Here is a 12112-nt window from a genome sequence, read left to right on the forward strand (position 1 = left end):
AAAGAGGACCCAAACAAGTGACCAAATAATCATTATTTAGGGATTTCAAGGCCATAAAAGAGTTTGGCATATAGCCTATTTTGCCTTTTAATATCATTCATTACTTAGTTTAAAAATACTCTATTGCTAAAAAAAGATAATGATCATCTGAGCCTTCTGCAAATCATAATCTTTTTGCTGGTGGAGAGTCTTGCCTTGATGTTGATGGTTGCTAATTCATCAGGATGGTGGTTGTTGAAGGTTGGGATGGCTGTGGCAACTTCTTAAAATAAGACAATACACTTAATGTAAATGAAGTTTGCCACACTGACTGACTTCTTCCTTTTACAAAAGGTTTTTCTATACCATACAATACTGTTTGATACCATTTTACCCACAGTAGAACTTTTTTTAAAATTGGAGTCAATCCTCTTAAATTCTAATACTGTTTTACCAAGTAAGTCTATATAATATTCTAAATCCTTGGTAGTCATTTCAACAATGTTCACAACATCTTCACCAAGGTAGATTCCATCTAACAGAAACACTTTCTTTGCACATCCATAAAAAGCAACCCATCATCTACTAATAAACTTTATCATGAGATTGCAGCAATTCAGTCATATCTTCAGGCTCCATTTCTAATTCCAGCTATCTTGCTATTTCCACCATATCTACAGTTACTTCTACCACTAAAGTCTTGAACTCCTCAAAGTCATCCAGGAGGGTTAGAATCAAATACTTTCAAGTCCTGTTAATGTTAATATTTTAACCTCCTTCCATGTTTTCAATTGACTTTACCCAGATCCATCAGAGAAATTACTATCTGTAGCAGCTATATGAAATGTATTTCTTAAATAATAAGATTTGAAAGTCAAAATTACATCTTGTTCTATGGGCTGCAGAATGCATGCTGTATAACCAGGCATGAAAACATCATCAATCTCCCTGTACATCTCTATCAGAACTCTTGGGTAACCTGGTGCACTGTAAATGAGTAGTAATATTTTGAAAGAAATCCTGTTTTTTTTTTTAGCAGTAAATCTGGACAGTGGGCTTAAGATATTCAGTAAACCATACTGCAAACATGTGCTGTCATCTAGGCTTTGCTATTGCATTTCTAGAGCACAGGCACAGTAAATTTAGCATAATTTTGAAGGGCCCTGGGATTTTCAGAATGGTAAATAAACTTAATGTCACTAATTCCATTAGCTGCAAGACAGAAAATCTTTACATAATAATCAGTCTACTCCAGCCACCATCATACACACACACACACACACACACACACACACACACACACACACACACACACAAACCCCATCCATGCAAGCGAATACCTAGTAATGAGCCTAGATTTATATTCTCACCAAGCTTTAATGTGAAACCTGGGAGCCCAAACTTTCAACCCTGCCAGGTAATAATTAGTCCCTCATCCCCACAGCATCATTACAGACTATGTGGGGTCCATGGACTTCCACTCCCATCCACAATGGCAACATATCCATATGTCTTTCAATGGGAATAGAGTCAGAGGAGGCCTAGTAGAAAATCAAAACTTTCACAATAGTTCAGTGGCAATAAGACCACCTCCCTTCCCCTTCCTATGATATCAGTGGAGGCCAAGTGGGTAAAGGTTATGAAGCATCACTACCTCTCCTAGCCAAGGAAAGTATCCATGGAGTCCTAGTGGGAAGGCAGAAATCCCACCTATACCAGTAGTAATTAATAACTACCTCTTGGATATCAGCTAGAGAACCTAGACTTCCATTCACAACTGACTGTAAGGTAGCAATGTCCTTCCCCCAAGTCTCTGCAAGTTTTTGATAGAGAAGTTTATTTAAGATCCAGGTCCCATAGAACAATACTCAAAACGTCCAGGTTTCAATAGAAAACCATTGGTCATACCAAGAACTAGGAAGATCTCAAACTGAATTTTAAAAAGACAAGATATATTGTATACGTTTCCGGCCACTACTGAAACAATTATCATAAACTCAGCAGCTTAAAACGACACAAATAGATTGCTATTTTACAGTTCTGTAGATCAAACATTTGCCAGAGATCTCACAGCACTGAAACACAGCATTTCAAAACCAGAAATTTTTAGCGTGGATAAGAAAACATGACTCAGCTAATATGCTGTTTAAAAGGAACTCAGTTCAAATACAATGAGATTGGTAGGTTAAAAGTAAAAGAATAGAAAAATCTATATCGTGCAAACATCAATTTTTAAAAGGCAGGAGTGACCATGTTAATATCAGATAACAGTCAAATTTAACCCAACTATAAACTACTAAACAGCTAAAAATATATATATAACTAGCTTCAGGTAAGTCTTTAACCTGTTTGTTCAAGGTACAAACAACACTTTAAAATTTAAATCAGTATGTCAGATATAAGCTTTTTAAAATAACGTACTGGTTTTATAGTCTTCTCCTAAATTGTTTTCATATTTTTAAACTTTCAAAAAAGTATTTCAACCACCTTTAATAAACATAAAATTTTCCTACTCATGAGCAAACTATAAACAAACTATTAAAAAAACTTTCTTAAAAATAGTAAAGAAGTTAATGTTTTCAACATATATTTATTTAAAATGTGTATTTGTGTTGTTTTATTTCAACAATAACAAGTTTTAACTTCCTTTGCTAAAATACTACAGGCAATTTTCTAAAAATCAGAAATTCATTTTAACATAACAATAATTTTCCCTTAATAAAATTTAGATAGATAAATATGTAACTTTTCTTGCAAAGTAAGATAAGGTTTTATTTCCACTTATGGCTTATTTTCTGGGCTGCATACTATACAATTTACTAATACCTGATATGAGTAATTCCTAAAGTTCAGATTAAGGGCATGAGAAATCTATCTAATCATGTGTGCTGATAGTAAAAAACCTACTGCACACAGCATGTACTATGCCAGCTGTAGTACAGCTAATGTGCAAAACAGCATCTTCACAGAACAACGGCTGAAAGAAAAAAGCAAAAATGAGGCCCGGGTTTGACATCTGGAAATCTGATGTGACAGCTGCAGGCAGTTTTATCTTTCTAGAATTAGAATGTTCTCAAAGGAGCCATCCAACAAATCTGTTGATAAAACTGAGTCTACTTCAGCCGTCATATCAATTAAAACATTACTTACATGTCCTTATGTTTTAAGAAACGTACATGACTATAAGCAATCCAAAACAATTTTTAAGAAGTAGAAAATTCATTAAGACTATTCAATATGGCATGAGATGTCAAAAAATTAATGGTCACTGAGTATTTATAGAACCTGAAAAATATGCTGCCCTCAGTTACCAGTAATCAGACTACAAATGTATTCATTTATTTAATCATTTTATGTACTCTTCTACGTCCTAGGGATAAAGAATGAAAAAGACAAAAGTCCAACAAAGTCCAAACCCCTGTGAAGCTTTCATTCCATTGGGGCAAACAACAAAAAATGCAATTTCAGAGATCAATAAATGCATGAAGAAAGTAATCTAATGGGACCGGGGACAAGAAGGCTTCTCTGAAGAGTAGACATATGAGCAGAGATTTGACTGGTGAACCATGTGAAGTTCTTGAGGAGTGTTCCCATTTCAATAAACAACTCGTGTTGTCCCAGACACAGAAAAAGACTTCATCTGTTTGAGGGACAGCAAGCATCCAGCTGAAGCCGAAGCACAGAGATCAAAGGAGAATACAGTAGAAGGTAAATCAGAGCTAGGCAAGGCAGGAACCAGATCATGATAAGCCATAGTTAAAGAATTTGGATTTTATTTGGGGGTTTGGGACTATATTAAAGAATTATCTGACCATGGAGCTTATTTATGCTTTAGAAAGAACACTCTGGCTACAGTTTGGAGACTGAAGTGAGGTTAGAGACAGACCCATTATGAGGCTGCTGCTGTGGTGAAAGAAAGGCAGGATGAAAGTGTGAACCAGGACTAAAGTTATAAAGGTGGTGAGAAATGATCAGACTGGAGATGAGAAAGTACAGTAGACCTGAACTACTGACAGGCTGGATGCAAAATGTGAGGAAAAAGAAAGAAATTCTAGATTTGGTCTGAGCAAAACTTAGTAGTCATACCTAGATAGTTTAAGTACTATCTAGGTAGTACTCATTTAAGTACTCACTAATCATGCTGAATACTTTGGTCTTATCTGAAAAGCAGCAGGAAGCAGGGAAGTCAAAAAAAACCAGGTAGGATTCCAGACATATTCTGCTGATTTACCAAGCTAGTCTCTGCAAGAACCTACCAGACTCCTCAATGCTGCTCACTAGCTTGAGCCACAGTTGATTCCTTTTGGAGAGACTAGGAGGCTGCCCATCAACCATAGATTAGGATTTCCTCTGAAGTGCAATGAATCCAGGTTAAAGCTTATTTACTCTTAATGCAAATATATCCTTTTCACCCCTTAATCTACTAGAAAACTCCTAGGACCACTTAAGCTCATCCACTCTACATCTTCATCATCTTAATCCTGCCCAGATAAACATTCCTTTGGTCATCTATGGTTTCCCAAACTCTCAGTCTCAATCTGGTCTCACCTCTTTTCCTGACTCATCTTCCCACTGCTCCCCTCTATCATTTCTGCTGTATTCCAGAGGATCTCCTTTACGTGGTTAACAAACACCCTACATCCCAGCTCTCTTCAATGAACATTCCCTTCATCAACCACCTTCAACTTAAACGTGCCTCTCCCATGATAATACCACATGCAGTAAAGCCCTGTAAAAAGGAAACCCCTCATCTCCAAACTTTCACAGATCTCAAAGTCAAGAATAGAGATGTCCATCATATTGGTGGATGCTAAGACTGAATGTGTCTTTAAAGAAGTATAATTTCAACAGAATTGATAAAGAAGACTCTAAATTCAGATTCTAATTTCTTTTTTTTTTTTTTTTTGAGTTCGAGTCTCACTCTGTCGCCCAGACTAGAGTGCAGTGGCCACTGCAGCCTCGACCTCCTGGGCTCCGGCAATCCTTCCTCCTCAGCCTTCCGAGTAGCCGGAATTACAGGCATGTGCCACCACACCCGGCTGATTTTTTGATTTATCGTGGAGATGAGGTCTTGCTGCCCAGGCAGGTCTCGAACCCGCGGGCTCAGGCAATCCACTCACCTCAGCCTCCCAAAGGCGCGGGATTACAGGCTGAACCATCGATCCCGGCTTCAGATTCTAATTTCAAGGCTGAAAGCAATCTATCTAAATGTTAAACACTAGGAATTCACTCAAAAAAACCAGAATATACCCACAAAAGGATATTAAGAAGGATACTATTAAGTCAATATACAGATATTACAAAAGAATACTTAATACCTTCATTAACATTCATATAACTAAATTACATATAACTTTATATATAAAATTAACCAGTATGTAACATGTGAGGTTGATTTGATTAAAGAGAAAGAAGAGTGTGTGGGGTATGTGGACATGTAGAAAAAAAGGTCATAAATAACATAAACTGTTATCTCTAAGTGGTAGAATCACAATTTTTTTCATGCTTTTCCTATTTCCCTCAATTTCCAAATAAAATGTGCTTTTTTATAATGAAAAAAAAAGGGGGCCATAATATGCTACTTTAAAAACTTTATAGGCTGAGTATGGTAACTCACGCCTGTAATTCTAGCACTCTAGGAGGCTGAAACAGCAGGACTGCTTGAGTCCAAGAGTTTGAGACCAGCCTGGGCACCATAGCAAGACCTCATCTCTACAAAAAAAATCAGCCAAGCATGGTGGCATAGGCCTACAGGTAGGCCCAGCTACTTGATAGGCTGAGGCAGAAAGATCACCTGAACTCAGGAGTTGAAGGCTGGAGTGAGCTGTTATCCTGCCACTGCACTAGAACCTAGGTGACAAAGTAAGACCCTGACTCAAAAAAAAAAAAAAAAAAGGCACACACAAAGAAACAAAAACCCTTCATAATCATAACACACCAAAATTCTTCTTCAATAAAATTTACATAGGCTGTTTTAGTGTTTTCATGTCCTTTGTTTCTTAAAAAAAAAAATCAAATGAACAAACAACCAATTACCTCCACATTCTTCAGTTGATTGCCCAAAACTTCAGTTATTAGCAAAAAACAAACAGAAATAACCCCTCAAGATTTCTAAGTAGAGCATTCACTTCCACTATAACTCAGCCAAGAGTCTGATACCTCTAAGTACATAATCTCTTTTTAATACCCAAATATGCTATCCAAAGCAAATGGCTATAAGCTGGGGTCCCTTAACTGTAAAACTAAGGATATATTGTTGTTTTGTATAGCTTTATAAAAACCATGCATTCTTAATGTATAAGAAGATATTAGTCACACATTTTTTAAATGTTCTAAAAGAGATTATCACTTTGCTAATTTCCTTTAGGGAGATACATAAATAGCTGTACATAATTTTGGCTACTACACAAAAGTAGTAATATAAAAGATAGGATACTGGAAAGAGATTTTCGGCAAGTCAGTTCCCAAAGAGAAAATATTTAAGAACAAAAACTTAGCTCTCAAGGTAAGCGATAATACAACAATTGCATCTGGTATAAAAATAATGACACACTCAGAATAATCTCTAATAACTCTAAATTAAAGCATTCTTTTCAAAAGATACCCTTTTAAAAAAAATCAATGTTTAATCTTTGTAATTTTGCATTAAAAATAATGCTTTCACCATAAGTCCATTGGAAAGAATTGCTTAGTAAAGAGCTTGTATGAGGAGAAAAACATTTTGGAGTAAATTTCACCCGTCCTAACACTGAATTGTACCCTAATCTTTAAAGTTAAAAAAATAAAGATAAGAAAATCTTTTAAAAATTTAACCCAAGTGTTATACATTCATATTATATAATACAATGAAATAAATAGAACTAATTTACATATTCAACAAAGTTAACCACTATTACTAGACTTTGCTTTTCTTTTAAATCATAGCTGAAAAGTTATATATCATTTCCTAAAAAAGTAGATACTCTTGAAAAGAACAATTAATGAAATCGGTATTAGGACCAAGAAGAATTTTATATACTCCTTTCAAAGCAAACTACAGTGCTAGATGCTTTCAAATCAATTCTAACAGATATGGTATATGTCCTCCAGGAATCTTCAGCCTCCATGACTGATTATGCAAGCTCTTTCCCAAACTAATAACATCCAATACAATCTCCCCTGAAAGTCATCACACACACAGAGTTTTCTGTTAATAACTTATATTTAGGCTTTGTCTTTTAAAAAAGTAAAAGTGGGCGTGAAAGCAGTGTTGCATTAAACAATTCTAACAAATGGACAAGGCAGCTGTTGAGAGTCGGAGAGAAGGAAAGGTCAGAGGGAGGACATTTAGATACAGCGACAGTCTTGCTCAGCATTTATAATATACTTCTGTTACCGTGCACTATTTTTCTCCTTTGGTCAGAGATCACTTTAAACCTGCTATCATTACTCAGGGCTTTGTTAAGAGACTGAAAGGCTGCAGGGCCTAAGTAGGCCTAAGGCTATGTATTTTAATTTTATTATTCAAAATTGTAAATTTACATTTAAATCTATTATTATCTACACTGATTTAAATAGCCTTATTCCTATATGCTGTCTTGACTCAGCAACTGAATATACTAACCTTCTACTAACTGAGAAAATCATATTACTCTGATTTAGCAGTTATTATATTAATTCCAGCATAATAGGAAATTGTCTTTCTATGCAGAGAAACTAAGCAAAACTCCATATATTTTTAAAGCTTTTTGTACATAAACATTTCCTATTCACCTCAGTATATTTGCTAAGAATGCATAGCATAGACTGTAAACTTAAATAAGAACAAAAGATTTATTTTCTTCAAACATGGGCAAATTTAAAAGGTGGCTAAAAGTCATTTACTTCCACTCAAGTTAAAACAATACTGTTAGCACTGCAGTGACAAAGGCTCCAAATTACAAAGGTCAGTTAAGTAAAAGAGGGCAAAGGCAGCAGGACTCAGATGCTGAGAATAAAAACAAAAATAGATCCAATGCAGCATTTTGAGAATGAAGATCAATGAAAAGAGTTTTACATATAGCATTATTGTCTATACTGTTATGAGAGATCCTTTCTATTCTAGCATTTCCTCCTTTTTGGTTCTTGGCACTTGCTTTAATAAAACTAATACTTAAACCAAAGATGTACATTATCTGAAGTAAAAAGATACTAAATGCCTCAGTTAAAAATAACTTAGCTATCATGGTAAAAGTGAAAATAAATGATCAAAGTACAAATGGGGTGGCAAGGGAGAAGCAGCAGTGTATTTTATTTAACTACTGATCCAAGTAATAATAAGGCAGCAGGTTGTCTTTCCAATCAAAACTACTTTTATATTAATGCAAATGTCCTTGCTTGCTCAACAGTAAAGGTCTTAAAAACAAACAACTGAGAGGAAGTGGTACAAAAAAATATATAAGCCATAAAAATGACAAAAATATGAGTGAATAATATATGCTATGATTTAATGCTATAATTGTAAGTAGAATAGGCAATATTACTGCTTATGCTTATAACAGTATAGCAATTATTGAGACAAATATCAAATCAATAATAAAGTAGTAGTGGCATATATATTTGTTTAGCTTCATCAGTAGAAAGAAAAAGTCAGCATATAAAGATTTTATAAAATAAAGTGAGTATTTACACAGATAAAATAATTTGGAAGCTTTGCTTTCTTACCTGTGAGGACAGCTTTTGCTGAAGGATCTGCCAGGTCCAGGGCTGATTTCCCATCAGTGTTCCGAATGTTTGGATCAGCTCCGTGCTGCAGCAGCACTGTGCAGGGAAAGCAGAAACAATATCTTACCTCGGGGATACACAGATTATTTACTGGTAAGTGTCGTCTCGGCATGGTGTAGGTATAAACATACATTGCACAATTTTTTCTTTTTCAAAAATAAAAAAAAAGAAGAAAAAAGTAAGAAAAAAACACTGCAGCAAAGGATTCTCTCTAGAGTAAAGCAAAGTTGGCAACTTATGGTACAGTATTATCACATGACTTAACATCATAAACATGAAACTAGAAAAATCTTGCAATGTACAGTTCTGGCTTGCCTCATCAGGCAGCAGTAGGGGAAGCTATGTGCTCACTGGCTTACACTGTGAAATACGCTGTGAACCTGCCCTATCTTTACCACCACTGTGGCTGCTTGTTGCTGCTGCTGCTTTACTGCTGAATTTTCAAATGCTTCTTCTCCTCAGAATAGTTGTAATCCTGTGCAAGCCTTTTAGTGGCTCACCACTTACACGTGAAACTCACCATAACATACTGGCTTGCTTCCAAGAAGTTTAACAGACATAGTAATGTGTGCAACTCTAGTCCCCTGCAGTGAAGCTGCAAAAACGAACTACCTTCTACAATAATTCTTTCCATCAAAGATTTTTAGAAACAGAAACTCAATCACTGTAATACATGCTAAGAAATGAATGTAACACATGCTATAATGTGTAAAAAAGTAGCTACAGAGAATTCTCAGAAATGGAGGATTCTAAAAGAGGAAAGAAAAAAAATCACTGTTTAAGTAAAATCCAGGTATAATCCAAAACATTTCTCAGCCATATCTGGTGTGTGGTGTGGGGGTAGAGGGAGGAGACTGTTGTGTAATACTACCCAAGAAATGATTAAACTAATAAATACATTAAAAAGTTGCTCAAGTAAGTAAAATTCAATTACAAGTTAGGAGACACTACTATTGATGAGTCCCAAATTTTCATTTATTAATAGTTCCATGCTAAAGTACATACATTATTTTTTTTTCTTCTTTTTAGAAGGCAGGATTTATTGAAAGGACAGAAAAACTCCCACAGCAGGAGGGGACCCGAAGGGTTTGCCCAGTACATACATTCTTTAGGAATATTTGGAAGGCAATTCTCATATATTACAAAGTAGTAAGTCCTGCTATTTACAAAGCTCTTCTTCTTCCTTTAACACATAAGCCATAAAATCAATGACTTTGTTATAATAGACAAACAATAGCCTCATAAAGAATTAGGACACAGTTCCTAGGAAGGTGAGCATTTGCATCTCCTGTACTAGGTCTTGGGTAGTTTCAGACTTGGGATAATAAAGCTAGCAATGGCTTGAGAAGATACAGTGATGTTTTACAAAGACTTACTGTATTATTTCACACGTGAATGTAAGCAATGAACATAATTATTTTCCAGATGTTTATGAACAGACTCAAGAGCAAGTAGAATAAGACAGTAAATACCACAATATCAAACTGTAGCTACTTTTAGTTTTATTTCAGGAAGAAATTCCAGTGTAAAGATTTGGCTTGTAAAGGGTCTTTATCATAAAGCAGGCTCAACTATCAAATGAAAGCTGATAACTATCTCTGTCTTTATTTAGTTGCTGAGTGATCACATGAAAACAACAGAAATAATAGCTACTATGAAAAGCAGAGTATTTTATTACATACTTCAGGAACTTCAGAACCTGCTTTAAACATGAAATAAAGGAATATTTTTATCTAAGTTTTACAATTACATGATGGGAGCTTTCATTTTGCAGCTTTTAATGAGTAGTATAAGCAAAATATTGAAAGCCTGACTGTTCCTTTAAAAGTCACCTGAAATCTCAATCCTTCTTGTAACCAATATCTTACCTATTATATCTTTCCTATTTTGCAATAGAGATCTGCCATTACAGTTTAGTTGCAGTCTGGTTTTAGGTGACATTAAAAGGAATAAACTTGAAATATATGTTTGCTAAACATTTCGGGGTTGCAACTATCTCTTTTACAGACTTGAACACAGATATATCCACTGCAGAGTAATGCAGTAGCAGAAAAGTAGCTGCTGAATAGTCTGAACCCAATGCTGATAACAAAATCCATGTAAGAAAATATTTAATCATTTTTAATTCACTATTTATGGGCTAAAAAAACTCGCTAAAGTTAAGACTGTTAGAAGAAATAAAGGTATCTGCAATTAGACCAGCAGGGGTCTAATGGTATCTAGTTTTCATAAAGGATTACAGGATTGCTAGAATGATTAAATGAGAACATAAAGTGGTATATGCAAAGGTGCTGAGCAGGGAGCCTGACAATACCTATGAGTTGAGGATAATATTTAAAGCACATTTTTAAATGCAGGCCCTGCTTGTGCTCTCAATTCTACCAGTAACTACTAACTCCATGCTTTGTTCTAAGGCAGGAGTCAGCAAAACTTTTTTTCTGAAAAGGACAAGGAAGTATATATTTTAGTCTTTTGTGAATCACATGGCCTCTGTCTCAACCACAGTTGACCATTGAACAACACAGGTTTAAACTGCAAAGGTCCACTTACATGCAATTTTTTTTCAATTTAAGTTACATTTAAGTGTTCCTGCCTCTGCCATCCCTGAGTCAGCAAAAACAACCCCTCTTCTTCTTCCTGCTCAGCTACTCAACATGAAGATGAAGACATTTATGATGATCCACTTCCACTTAATAAATAGTAAATATATTTTCTCTTCCTTATGATTTTAATAGCTTTCTTTTTTAACATTTTACAGAATATAATAAATACAAAATATGCGTTAATTAACTTTATGTTATCAGTACGGCTTTCAGTTAACAGTAAGCTATTAGTAGTTACGTTTTTAGTGAGTCAAAAGTTATACATAGATTTTCAACTACATGGAGGTCAGTGTCCCTAAGTCCCGCGTTGTTCAAGGGTCTACTAGTAGTATCCATCCTCACCTCAACCATATCATTATATGCAAAAGCAGTCATAGATAATGCTTAAATAAATAAATGTGGCTGTGTTCCAATGGAATCTTACTTAAAGACTTCAAAAATTGAATTTTATATAATGTTCATGTGTCACAAAATATTATTCTTCTAATTTAAAAATATAAAAACATTTAAAAATATAAAAACAATCCTTAGCTTGCAGGTTAAACAAAAACGGGGTAAGCTGGGTTTGGCATATGGGCCATATTTGCTGACCCCTGACTTTGGGCATTGCTATACAAAGTGTGGTCGATTCTACCCAAAGTATATATATGAAATTCTGGTCCCAGATATGTTTATAATCCATGTACACTGAGATAAGCAAGCAAAGAAGTTAAAGGTGGTTATTTAGAACCAAGTCTGTTGTTTTAAAATTACCTTTTCCAGTACTTCATTTTGTTAACACTTTCTGT

The 12112-nt window shown here is 35.0% G+C and overlaps 1 protein-coding gene across 1 annotated transcript in view; it reads right to left on the reverse strand.

Moving 5' to 3' along the window:
- LOC103250753 (tankyrase-1) overlaps nucleotides 1-12112 on the reverse strand; it is a 188756-nt gene that overhangs the window by 148933 nt on the left and 27711 nt on the right. Inside the window, exon 2 of the mRNA XM_008049346.2 lies at nucleotides 8662-8757. Within this exon, the coding sequence (XP_008047537.1) occupies nucleotides 8662-8757 (96 nt within the window). The remainder of the gene's footprint in view (nucleotides 1-8661; nucleotides 8758-12112) is intronic.

This window comes from Carlito syrichta, unplaced genomic scaffold, assembly GCF_000164805.1.
Source record: "Carlito syrichta isolate Samal-C Ts95f unplaced genomic scaffold, Tarsius_syrichta-2.0.1 Scaffold132473, whole genome shotgun sequence".
NCBI classification, from domain to species: Eukaryota; Metazoa; Chordata; class Mammalia; order Primates; family Tarsiidae; genus Carlito; species Carlito syrichta.